Source organism: Lepisosteus oculatus, chromosome 10, assembly GCF_040954835.1.
Source record: "Lepisosteus oculatus isolate fLepOcu1 chromosome 10, fLepOcu1.hap2, whole genome shotgun sequence".
In the NCBI taxonomy this organism is placed as follows: domain Eukaryota; kingdom Metazoa; phylum Chordata; class Actinopteri; order Semionotiformes; family Lepisosteidae; genus Lepisosteus; species Lepisosteus oculatus.
In genome coordinates this window covers 7787408-7801005 of record NC_090705.1, presented here as the reverse complement: position 1 = coordinate 7801005, position 13598 = coordinate 7787408, and the positions used below count along the sequence as shown (strand labels likewise).

The 13598-nt window shown below is 42.1% G+C and overlaps 1 protein-coding gene across 1 annotated transcript; it reads right to left on the bottom strand.

The window, feature by feature from the left end:
- Positions 1 to 4267: 4267 nt before the first annotated feature.
- On the bottom strand, positions 4268 to 12586 carry klhl38a (kelch-like family member 38a). The gene is made up of 4 exons (XM_006636116.3): positions 12354 to 12586; positions 8783 to 10133; positions 7508 to 7613; positions 4268 to 6554 (listed from the first exon to the last, which is right to left on the bottom strand). The coding sequence occupies exons 2-4, from the start codon at positions 10130 to 10132 to the stop codon at positions 6265 to 6267; spliced, it is 1746 nt and encodes a 581-aa protein (XP_006636179.3). The 5' UTR covers position 10133; positions 12354 to 12586; the 3' UTR covers positions 4268 to 6264.
- Between the last annotated feature and the right edge of the window lie 1012 nt (positions 12587 to 13598).

The following is a 13598-nucleotide window of genomic DNA, read 5'->3' as shown; positions in this document are numbered from 1 at the left end:
TCAGGGGTGAGCTGGCTACAGACCAAGGTCTGAGCCACAGCGAGTGCAATATGTAATATTTCCCTTAGGATTCTTCAGGACTTCGCCTGAAACATATCTGTATTTCCTCACCTAATTCTCCTGTTACAGACGCACAAGCTGTTGGCTTGCACAGCAAAATAAAATATTCAATTTCCTGATTTAAAGCCCTGTTCGGGGATCAGGGGATACAGGCCACCCTACAAATCGACCAGAAAAAAAGACAGAAACGTGCCCTCTTGAAAAACGCTGATTTTTGTTCTCTAAAACATGAGATGGTCGGTACAGTGACGCCTTGTTTGGCATTCTTGCCTCATAGCACTGGGGCCCTGGGTTTAGTTCCGGGCTGGGGTACTGTTTGTGTGGAGTTTGTATATTCTCCCTGTGTCCAAAGATATACAGGCAGGTTCATTGGCTCCTGGGAGAACTGTCCCTGGTGTGAGTGCATGCTGTGTGTCCAGTGATGGACTGGCGTCCCGTCCAGGGTGTATCCTGCCTTGCGCCCGTTGCTTGTTGGGATAGGCTCTAACTCTCCAACGACCCTGAATTGGATAACGCGGTTAGAAAATGAATGGATGATGCGCTCTATCTGTTTACTTAACAAGGTCAGATGGGAGTACTTATCTACATTTTTATAGTTCATGTCTTTTGTGTTTTTCTTTGATTTTTATTCTGTCTCCCGGTTAGATCAAGGCTATTCCGTATTTGCGTCAGATGAATGAAGAGTGAGGGGGAACGTCCTGCTCTGACACTCAGAATCATCTGTGTGACTGCCTGGAGACACTCAGGCAAAGACTGGTGTAATTAGGCCCGTGACATTTAATGTTTGGATTTTATTTTGTGTTTAGAATTAAGGAACGGAATATCACTTTGATCTCTCAGTCAGGCAACAGCATTCCTAAAAGTGTGAATGGAAACTACACTTTTTTTCTTAATTATTGACTGAATGTTTCTCAGGGGAAATGAGTATAAGAAATACACTTTTCGCACAGACTTTAGGGTACCACAGTGCAGTCATGGAGAGGATGCCGGATTGTGAGGCATTGTGAGAATGAAATGATTTACCTCCTGACATATTGTGCTTTTTCTGGGTATGTGCTGTGCCAGGATTCACTAATGCTTGTCATCTTTCGAAGATGAAGGACTTTCATGTACTTTGCAGTGTGGCTTCAGATTCTGTCCTGATATCAGGATTAGCTGACTGCTATTTTCTTAATAATAATAATAATAATAATAATAATAATAATAATAATTGCTTACATTTATATAGCGCTTTTCTGGACACTCCACTCAAAGCGCTTTACAGGCAATGGGGACTCCCCTCCACCACCACCAATGTGCAGCATCCACCTGGATGATGCGACGGCAGCCATAGTGCGCTAGAACGCTCACCACACATCAGCAATCAGTGGGGAGGAGAGCAGAGTAATTAAGCCAATTTATAGAGCGGGATTGTTAGGAGGCTATGATTGATAAAGGCCGATGGGAAAATTGGCCAGGACGCCGGGGTACACCCCTACTCTTTTCGAGAAACACCCTGGGATTTTTAATGACCACAGAGAGTCAGGACCTCGGTTTTACGTCTCATCCGAAGGACAGACTTGGCTAACATGATCCACATGCATTCTCTGGCCTCCCCGACCTCATGTCCCTACCGAACAAGAGTTGTGACACAAGCTAATTAAAGAAAGCTGTTCACTAATTAAAAGCATGATTTTTACTTTGCTGACATGGGATGCAATTTCTCCTTTGCTTATCATGCAGGCCGCTTCTCTATCTCTGTGTTATCGTCGGGACAGTTCTTGCAGTGTGACTCTGTGAAATTGCATGTGGGAATTTCCTAGTCTGCGTACTGTACTTCTGCCAGCGCTTGGTGTTGGGTAGTAGCTGGATGTCGGAAGAGGCAGTGAGGCACAACAAATCAGAGCTTTAAGTAAAAATAAACACAGTCTCCGAAAATATTCTCACGTCCCCTGTTCCAAGCACATTTTCACATACCTAGCGCATGTCTCTTTATGTTTTTTGTTGTTTCATTGGTCACAGAGAACAGCTGACAAAACACATGTCACTGCAAAGCCCACCTGTTGCTGTTACTCTGTGTATAATTTCATCATCTGCCCCTCCTCGACTGGACCAGTCCACAGCTCTTGTAACCACATCTGTGAGCCTCTGTGGCAACTCGCACAGCCACATGATGCACATGTGATACAAGCTGCTCCCAGTTTGCTTCCCAAAATAAACTGGGATCACCTATAGCTCTTGACCTCCCCACTCTTTTCTCTTTCATCAGTAGCTTTTGCCACCGATAAGAACGAACTGTCTGTTCAGCGTGGATTCCAAGGAAATGTTGATAAGATACCCATGCTTACTGTACTGTCATCTGAAACTGCTACTGTATGTCCCTAAAGAAGAGTACACTGAGTTATCAACGTGTTTAAAGTACTGATGTTCAAAAACAGTTTGTTTCTGAGTTATCACAAGGCGGGAAACCTCTTTTATTAATATTGTACCCAACCTTCAAATTATATGAATGATGGTTATTGGGTAAATTGGGTTTCTATTGGATAGAAATCAGTTTAGATTAGTCTACAATGATTTATTAGCTCATTTGACTACAGGGTTGATATGACCTCATTGCAAAAGTTGTATTATAGAACACTGTTGTTTGTGTGATAAACAGTCCTTTCCTGTCTAAATATTAGACATTACAGTGGTAACTGCAAAATAAGTGAAAAATGCTCGATAGTGTGCCAAACAAAACAAGGAAATACATTTTAAAACATTTTATGAGCCCTGGGAAGCCAAATAAATCCCCCTTTAGCTATTCTGTGATACCGTTTGTAACTTTAAAACAGGCAGCTCATTTTCTGTCTATTTTTTCAAGTGCACTGAATGTTTTGCTGTGAAAGAAGCAAAACAAATGTTGAAAATCTTGACCTTACCAGTCAACTTGAGATGTGAATGATATACTGTACACTTGAGAGTCTGAGTTGAACCAGTTCATACAAACCCCAAACATACAAAATCATGTCTTATGTGGCAGGCAATGTTGTATTTATGTGTTATTGAAAAGCAAAACATTGATTAATTAATGATAATTTACATTGATTGGGGGTAACTGATAGAAGAGTTGAGGTGGCAAAGTGACATAGTAGTTAGCATTTCTACTTTGCAGCACTGGTGCCCTGGATTCAATTCTGTGTGGAGTTTGCATGTTCTCCCATGTTCATGTGGGTTTCTCCCAGGTGCTCTGGTTTCCTCTCACAGTCCAAAGACATGCTGGTTGGTTAATTGACTTGTGAGGAAACTGGTGCTGGTGTGAGTGTTTCTGTGTGCCCTGTGGTGGATTGGTGTCCCATCCAGGATGAACCCTGCCTTGCTCCTGTTTTTTTGCTGTGATGGGCTCCAGTTCCTCCGTGACCCTGTATTGGACTGTATTCCAGCCCGTCACTGTCGGATAATCCTTTAAACCCCAGAATGTATCAGGTGGCTTTTCCCTGGAGTTATTCCAAAGCAGCAATACCGTTTCTATAACATGGTGACCAAAATTACACACAATATTCAAACCGGGCCTTACTAGATTATTATACAATTCTAGCATAACATCCTTGATTTAAATTCTTTGCCTTTGACTAAGTAGAGTGCTGCGCCTTTTTTGCCAGGGTGCAAAATGACGGGGCACTGGTCTGGACACACAATATTGTACTGACAACTGCATGCCCAGGCATGTTGGCCTGTGGTCGGTAGACTGTTTTGTTGTGCCTTTAACCAGCTGAGCTGGGGTCACATGATGAAGCCATGCTATAATGTGATGCACCATTGAACAAGTGGGGGCAAATATAGCGTCAGTTGAAAGCTGGGGTCTGTGTATTATGATGAAATTGTAGATGATAATAAAGGTAAGGATGCTGAGCTGAGACAGTATAAATATCTGTATACTGATGGTTTTGAAAACATATGAATCGTAAGTGGGACAGTTGTGAAGCTTGGGATTGTGTGCAGCAAGACATTTAAAGTCTAAACAAGCAAATAGGACAATGAAAGTCAGCAGTTAGCACTGGAATAGCTCAGCTGGAATGAAAGCTAGGAGGCACAAGTGTCCCCAATATAGGGATGGGAACCCCAACACTCCCATATTCCCCTTGTTGTGTTATTCTCTTTTGTTCTATGTGAGATGTAGCCTGAAACATAAAGAAACTATGAAGATAATAATTGCACCCCAAACAATCAATAAGATAGAAAATTAGGATCCAAATATATTTTATATCCTCTTTATTTCTTTAAATCATAAATAATACAAAAATCTTTTGCAATTATTTATAAAATATATAGGGAAATGATACACACATGTAAATGAATTGAGTTTACAGGGTTGAGATGACACAGGAGTCAGATTTATAGTGTTAAAAACCAGTTGCATATGAAGGAACCCCACAGTCATTGCAACAAAGAGCTCAAGTGGATACATCCTGAAATGTTTCACAATAACAGGTTTAGAGCAGGGTTTGTGCACACCAACAATACAGACGTCAGTGTTTAAACAGCTTTATGATGATGCTTGTGCAGCTTCTCAGAGCAGTGAAATAACAGGTTTCAGGGCTGTTATTGCAGTAATTACAGTACTCTGCCGAAGAGTCGGCAAAACTAAGAACATAAGAAAGATGAGAACGAGAGGACGATCTAGCTCATCTAGATCATCATGGTAAAGGCTATTTGATCCCTAATCCAAGGGTCTCATACGGCAATATCTTGAAAGAAACCACTGTACAACTTGGCTGAGTAGCTTTTTCCATACTCCCACAACCTTTGGTAAAAAGATCTTGTTCCATCTTCCATTTTTCATTTGTGCACCTGGTTCTGTACAGTATACTGAAGTGTGCATTGCATTTAAAACATTTCACATAAATACACATACCAGTTCTGTGCTGATATCAGGCAAACCTTCTTTCTGGAAAACCATTCAGAGACTAACCAAATGTAGCAGAAGTGTTAGACAAAAGCACTGCCTTTACAGGGAGATGAACTAGAACTTTTGATTGCCAGTATGTTCTCAACAAAATGTTGAAACAAAAAACAGACGCACCTTTAGCTGAAGAAAGCTGCCAAACCGGAGGCCACTACCACAGAACTTGGCACACAAAAACAGGAGGAAAGGTCGAAGGCAAGTGACCTGTAGTAGTTGTCACTTGATGATTACAACATGGATATTTTGACTTTATACTTTTGAGGATGTCACTCAGGGCCCATAATACAGCTGCCCAGAATAAGAACAAACCTTCTTCAGTTCTGTGAATAAACTACTTGACAGATTGGATTTTTGTTTTGGAGGTGTGCTAAGAGTAAGAGTACATCATTTGTATTCTAGGTAGTATGTATTGCTTTTGTTATTAAACAGGCATAGAAGTTTAAGAAGTAAAAATGTGCACAGCCTGAAGTTTTTACACACCATTTTCTACAGATAGTAAGAGGCATAAAAGCAAATATGATGGACAGGGAAGAAAAGCAGTGTTATTACAGGCAGAGGCTAGCAGAGATGAATTTGATCCAGGAGATACATTTTTGTCTAAAGTAAATGTGGGACTGCTGGCAAAGAAAACAGGGCAAAGGAATGTATTTTGTTAAAAAGGCTTACTAAATGTTGAAATATTGAATGTTTGTGTCACACAAATTCTGTGTAGTCTAAAAAAAGATATAGTTTGAGGTGCTCAAAGACTACAGCAAAACACTCTGGAATTTGGAAAAAACTTCAAAACTTCAGCTTCAAACATTTAACTATCTATTAAGAAATCCGTTTGATAATAAAGAGATGAGAAGGCTGTACACAGTGCACCCTTTCAACCTGAGGATTAGTTAGTGTGAGATTCAATTCTCAAAAGGATTTCTACAAGTCTGTCACCAAAACCAAAACCTCCCTTCAGAAAGGAACGGGATGTAGAAATAACTCGTGAATACGTTTAAATAATTGTACTCTCTCCGGTATATTCTCTCCAGACAATGTGTTACCAATTTCCCAAAGAAAAAAGTATTTTCACTTCAGGCATACAGTACTGTAAATCTGATTGTTTTTACCCCAAGAAAGCAAGGAATTCAGAAGAAAAGAACAGAAAACCCACAAAATACACAAAGGTAAACAGATCTATAAAAAAATGCCAAAATCAAGAAGGAACTAACCAGTTCTGAAAATCAGCTGCTGTTTAATTTTTCAAACAGCCAGTCTACAGGCAGATTTTTTCTATGCAAGAAAAGTTAAGGTGGGTCCCCTTTGTTTGTCACGCAGATCAGTGGAAGGGAGCCATGGTCAAACAGCTTATAAGGCAGTGTTCCTTTGGAGGTCCACAAATCTGTATTGGGGTCATAGGATTCAAAGCAATCAGAGTCCTCTATGACATTGTGATTGTTGATGTAGCGCCCCCCGGTCACATACAGCTTACTGTCGATCACTGTGGCTCCATGGTGCATTCTCCTTTCCCTCATTTGTGCACATTTGACAAATTTGTTTGTTTTAATGTCATAGGCTACCATCCTTCTTGTGTAACCTGTCGAGGAAAAACATAATAGACTATAATAATATAATAATAAAATAATAATATATAATAAAATAATAATAACAAATAATAAAAATAATAGACACAGAAATAAGAGTCAACTGCTCTGATTCTGAACTATTAAACCTATGGCTAAAAACATCATAATTAAGAAAAATAATTCTGAATGGTTCATTCATTTGCATACAGTATATCAGTACTATAAAGACTATGGACAGTGATATTAATGCACAATTACCAAAAAGTATCCTTTACTCAGGTGAAGTTCATTTACACCTTCACTCAATTTAAAAAAATGAAGAATTAAAGTATTTTAAAAGATTTTGTACATGACATAGTTTACCCACACAATTCGAAATCGAAAATGTGAAATTCAGAAATGTTGTCCTCGCACCTCAGTCCACGGCTACAAAGCCCTATGCCCACACAGGGCAAAGGAAGAAGAGCAGACAGGTTCCTCCGACCTGCCCCCTCCCTGAGCCGACTTTCCGAGGCCTCACAAGCTCCACAGTGTTGCACACTGGGAAGTCCAGTGCTGATTGGACGAGTCCTTCACTGATGGTACCGCACACCTGTAGGTGCTGCCTGCTGCCTAATCCCATGCCTTACCCTAGTAGCAATGAGCCAGCTGCATGCTGCCATTTGAAGAATGTGAGTCACAGAGAAAGACCAGCAAATACTCAAACTCATACTGGAGACAAAAGGATCCTAGAGTTCAGCTTATCTTCAGTTTTGAACAGCTACTATGTGGCACTAAATCTCTGAAAACTCTTTAAGCTACAGTATATCAGTGCAATTTCAGGATTTTCAGAAATACTTTTTTATGTTCAGAAATAATGTGTAAAGAGGTTAAATATCAGGAGGTTGGATTCTGCAGCTGTTTTTGTTATGGATTGTTAGTATATCTTCTATTCACTGGCTTCAATGAAACATCAGTTACTTACCTCCAATTATATAGATTTTGTCTTCAATCACAGCTGCAGGAGCACATACATTCTTCACCATTCTGGTTTCCAGCCTGGACCACATATTTCTAGAAATGTGATAAACCTGTAATGAAAATAAAGAACAAAGCATTGTCTCACAATGGCTTTTTATTACATAACGTAACTTCTTTAAAGGGGAACTGCAGTCCCAACTTCTCAGACTGGTTATGAAATCTCAGTAACAAAATAAATTCACTGAAGTTACATTAAAAAAATTACAAATTTGGAATTAAGCACTAAATCGTGAAGTTTGTAAAAGTACTGCAAGTCGCCATGTTGTCGCAAACTTGCATTTGAGTTCCCATGAATTGCAGCATAAGGCGGCCCTTCCTGCTCACTAGTCCCTGTAATGACTAATGTGATGCACGAGCGAGTAAGTACAGGTTGTGAAGCACACATTTCGCCTCGCCTAACGGGATCTCGATGCACATCTCAAAATCCAAAGCAATATTTCTGTTGGATTTAAAGAGCTGTATACACAAGTCTGTTTGTTTACAATGTAAAAGGGCTGCATCACCTCACCAGACATTCGAAATCATACCTGGGGATTTTGTCTATTTTGTGATGTAAATTGGAGGTTCTGCAAGTCACTATGGACATTTTAATTTTATTGCAGTTTAAAATGTACTCATCAATGATGATTCTTTCTAACCCTGAAATAAGAAAATAGCATTGCAGCTCCCCTTTAAACTCTGCAGTTTAAACTGTAACAATCAAAAAACATAAGAAAGTTTGCAAAAAACACGTCATTCAATCAATCTGGTTCATTTTGTATTTAGCAGCCAATCAATCACAGTTTGTGATCTCCGATTCATGCTTTCCTCTCGATTCTGAATATATTCAAAGGGCCCACTTTGTCATTACCTTTGAAGATTTTGAAGACTTGAATCAAGCCCCCCTTGATAGTCTTCTCTGTTCAGTGCTAAAAAGATTGAGATCTTCTAGCCTGTCAGCCTCGGACATTTCTTTGAGCTTGAGGTGTGCTTGGCTGCCGTTTAGAAATCAAATGCCGGAGCAACAGGAGCTTTTCTTGGTGAGCAAATGGAATCGTCTCAATACCGTGTGACTTCCCTAACTTCATTCGGCCAGCACAATAAAAGGTACGTGAGGTAAGCACGCACATAGAGCAATGCCAGAGCAATCGCAACACTTGGAAGTTCTCGCCAATGCATATACTCGTATATCACTAATGGTCCAAGCCAAACCCATCTGGACCCATTATTCAGCTTTTACCTGTATCAGCCTGGCTGGATTCTGCATCACATCTTCTCCCCCAAAGACATAGATCCTTTGGTCTGCAGCTGCCACCGCCGGGTGCAGCACAGCTGTGGGCAGGGGGGCCACGACCTCCCAGAGATTGAACATGCTGTTGTATCTCTCCACAGAACTCGAAACCTGCCTGCCCGGCCCGATGCCTCCGAGCACGAAGATGAAGTTCAGATAGGAGACGCTCTGGTGGGCGTAGCACGGCTTCAGCATGGGGTCCGCCGCCCTCCACTGGTTGGACTTGAGGGAGAAGGTGTAGACGCTGGAGCTGACCGCGCTGTCCCGCCCGTTGACCACCAGGCCACCCAGGACGTAGAGGATGCCGTGAAGGCACGCAAAGGAGGCTTTGTAGAGGCGGAGGGGAAGCTTGGCGAGCCACTGCCAGCGCCGGGTCCTGTCGTCGTACAGCAGGGCCTCCCGGCTCGTCTGCTGATTGTTCTTCCGGCCGGCGACGACCACCAGCATCTCCTGGCAGGGGTAGCGGCGGGGGGCAGCCCACTGGGGCCTCAGCTCCCTCGCGCACTTGGCGCTCACGGAGAACATGAGCCTTCTCACGGACTCGATGATGTCCGTGCAGAGCGGGGAGGCCTGGATGAGCGGGTCGTTGGCGATGAACTGGAAGAGGTAGGTCGGGTGGACGTGCCGCAGCCGCACCTTCTGGAACAGGTTGTGGATGGCGCCCTTCCGGGAGAAGGGGTCGTGGTGGATCCAGGCCAACAGGGTCTCGAAAACCTGCTCCTCTTCCGCGCACAGCCGGTCGTCTCCCAGGTAGCCCTCCAGCTCGGACAGGGAGAGCTCTCGGAAGTCCTCCGAGGCGGTCACGTCCGAGAAGCTGCACACCGCCACCTCCCTCGCCTTCGCTCTCAGGCTCTCGCAGTGCAGGATCTCCGACAGCCGGATCATGCTGAGGCAGTTGTCCGGGCTCAGCTGCTCTTGCAGGAATGCGGAGCAGGCGTCGAAAAGCCGGGGGTACTGCAGCATGGACGCTGCCTGCATCAGTGGCAGGACCAGCTCCATAGTGATGACAATGCAACCTGTGTAGACGTAGTCGATGATACTGCTCAGAACATCTGAAGCAATGCCCCTCATGCTTATCTTGGCCTGTTGGCTCTCTTTGAAATCGCCGCAAAACATGGCCCTAAAATAAGGGCTGCCAGAAACCAGAACAATTCTGTGGCAGGGAATTTCTCGGTCACCTGTACACAGAAGTACGTCAGTGAGGATCCTCTCTTGTCTTAAACCGTCCAGCTGTGAGAGAAGATTAGAAGGGTGCTCTTTATCCTTAAAATGAAATGCCTCTGGTATCACGTTTTCCATTCTGAGGAGGAAAAAAAAAGATAATTGCTTGTGTCACTTAAAGATAAGGGTCCCTTTGCTTATGTTTCAGAATTTCAGGCAGTTGGGTTTCATTTGCCTCAAATATTCTGTTTACTCAAAAAGAAAACCGACCTAAGGCTTACACAGAAGGAGTTGAAATATAATACATTCTTTTATGAGTTGAGGCCAAGTGAGTGTAATCACGGTGCTTTTGTATAACAACATCCATTAAGTGAAGGCACAAGCAGTGCAGTGTTAAATTTTAAATTTTATTTTGGCATTCATATTAAATGTCAGATTCATCATCATGACCTTGCTATTCCTTCCAAGGTCATCTGTTTCCAGGCCTCACACTGGCTTAGCGGTCTGTGAGTCTTTCCCAATTATTCAACTTTCATGCTGTCCTTGAGTGAACAATATCAACACTCTGCTGTCTAGTCCGTCTCTCCTAAATCATCTGAGCACATCTGTCTGACATTTGGCTCAATCACTTCACGTAAGCTGGCTAAATCCTGTTACTTCATGTCTCATCAGTTACTCAAGCCTTTATAAGTTTGTCCTTGAAAGGTCCAGTGTTAAAAGTGAGCATGTCACAGAACTGCTATCACCAGCAGTTTGCTTGTGCTTTATCCCTCTGGGACAGTAATGTAATACAAGACGGGACTAAAACAGTCTCATCTGTATTGTTATTTTTGTATATTCACTATTTTTATTAAAGATTAGCATTTGACTTTTCAGGGATCACTTAATGACGTAAATAAAAGAAGGCGTTAATAACAGGCAATGGTTGTTCCACTCCATTGTTAAACGTCAGGGATATCGTTATCAATTGTGAGAGTTTTATTCTCCTCCCATCTGGTAATAATCATTCCAAGAATTGCGGAATAATGTAACTGTCTGGTGGAGAGATCCAAGATGGCTTCCCTGAGCATGCTCAGTAGGTCTGCTGAAGCCACTTCTCTGGGATTGCATGGTGTTTGCTATTGTGATGATCAATTTAATAACTTCCGCACTAGAGCTAGCACACATGGATCGTTAACAGAAAAGTTCTATGTTAAAAGGGTTATTAGATAAATGGGGGATAATGCTTCTTACATTCTTATGTTCTTCATATTCTTCAAGTTATTTAGTTGCAGAAATGAAATGAAAATCATCACATTGTTTGTGCAGTCACACAAGCCCCGGAAATGAATAACAAGAACAACAAATAAATACAAACCCAGCATGGAATTAATGTGTGTAAAATAAGCAACTCCCTCCACCTACTGGTTGCAGTTCTAACCTGTACCTTCTCAGTTCCTGTAGCTTGTAAATTTTTGTGAATTAATCTTTAAGATTTCTTTCCTTTACACAGCCTAAAAAAGTCAAATATTGAGTTTTTAATTGTCTGTTGTTTTTATGACATTTACCTCATAAACACACATGCCAGTGAAGTTTTTAATATACAGTACTGTACACATGGGAGACTTGAAATATCCTGTGCTTTATATTGCATGGAAATAGCAGGGGAGCTCGAGTGTCGTTGCTACCAGATGTTCATTTTAGTTTAGTGATACTGCAGCTTACAGTAGCAGATGTAATTCTTCCTTGTTCATGTGTTCATGCTTTGTCTTTTATACAAAAACTGTGGGGAAAACTGAGCGTTGTTCTGCCCTAAAATGTTGGCTGTTTGGGGACGATGAGCGAAAGGAAGTTTATAGACATACACTCAAAGAGTTTCCTTACATGAATATCTTTACTACAGTATGATTTTTTTGTGCCTTAAAAGGAAGCAGTAGAATAATTGGGTAATGCAAACTTTAGGCATTTTTTTCAATTCTTATTTAAACACAAACCACAGAAGGAATCTGGAACCATCCTGAAGGCTGTCCAGACCAATTAACACAGCGCAACAGAGTTCATAGCTATTAATATTCATTATATAATTAGATTTCTCAACAAAGTAAATATACCTGCATTTGCCAATGGAAAAAAATAAATTAAGGAGTGAGTGGAAATTACTGATCAATTCCATGTTCTTACCTAGAAGCCTATCCTACTGCTGAACGTTTTTCGGCACTTGACTAGATATGAAGACACTTTGAGGGACATATTACAAAGCTTTTAGCAGAAAAAAATTGCGTCTGTCACCAACTAAAGGTCTAAAACAAAGCAGCTCCGAGTTTCGTTCAGCTATGCTTGCTCTACACCTCCGATTCGGAAGAGCTTCGTCAGCTTTTACCTGGATCGTCTCCTGGCCTCTCCTTCTCTTCAACACGTCCAGATCTGATTCCACTTGTGGAAAGTTCGTCGGACAAAAGGAAACCACCACCACCACAACAACAACAACAACAACAACCCCAAAAAACAAAACACCCAACCACCCTCACATTTTTATGTTAACGTCTGGAGCAGGCCATGCAGAGCGGCCGTGTTTATGAAGAAGGTGCCGCGATGTTTGTGATTAGGGGCCAGGCTCTTACCACGAGGCCACTGTATACATTCCGGCGCTAAGAATACCGCTGCGAGCGCGTGCCAGCGAGGTCACATGACCCCACCCCCTCTTGTTTTTGCGACTGGAACTCGTTGCTCCTCGACAGAAGCTTTCGGTCATGCTTGCCCGTGTTTACAGGGGTATAAACAGACACTCCAGTTATCCGAGGAGCTGGCCTGGGGCTTGGAAACTACGCGGCACTCCCCACCGGCTTTTGCAACTGGGGGGGGTGTGCAGACTGTCTGTAAACAGAGCCTAAAGTTCAGCGTGAGACGACTGGACAGCTGTGCCAGGCTTGACTGCCCTGGGTTACCTCTTCACAGGAGGCCGGGGGAGGAAGGGGGGGATCTCTGCTCGTTCAGCTGGTATTGCAGGGTAGTGTTCAGGAGGGTTGTGGGTTCAAGTCCCAGATGGGAAGCTGCTGTTGTACCCTTCAGTTAGTTGTTTCATGCTAGGAAAATACCCACCTGTTTAAATGGGCACCAATGTGAGTTGTTTTGGGACAAAACCAAAAGCCAAATACATTAATTATTGGACTAAACTGGAATATGGGAATAATGATGTGACAAAGATATTAAGACTCCAGATCCCCAGGGGCTATAGTCCTGCAGTTTTACTGATACTGTATGTTTTGTTATTTCACCCAGTTCTTATGCGTCTTTGCTTGACTATAACCTGTGTTTCTCTGGACTCCTAGTAAAAACGGCTTGTGAAGAGATTTCACCACATTCAATAAGAATGATTTATACTGTGCCAGTGATGCAGAAGGATATATCTGATAGGCTTCAGAGCATTTTAGATAGAGATTTCCGTCTAATTTTCATAAGTGTTCTTCACTGCAGTGTTTGCCACAGCTTGAGCATATCAACAAAATAGTCTTGCAGAACATAGAGAGAGAGAGCATTTCCCAGAAAAGCAGACGTGAAAAAACATAAAAATACCCTGTCAATCGATGAAAATGAATTATCGGGACATTTAGGACTATTTTAACTT

Excerpts from the sequence above, each read along its gene's own strand:
- klhl38a (XM_006636116.3), bottom strand. The coding sequence starts at position 10,132 with ATGGAAAACGTGATACCAGAGGCATTTCATTTTAAGGATAAAGAGCAC. Across the intron at positions 7,614-8,782 it reads ATCCAGCCAGGCTGATACAG|GTTTATCACATTTCTAGAAA; the intron begins GTAAAAGCTGAA and ends TTTTCATTACAG. Across the intron at positions 6,555-7,507 it reads CAAAATCTATATAATTGGAG|GTTACACAAGAAGGATGGTA; the intron begins GTAAGTAACTGA and ends TTTCCTCGACAG.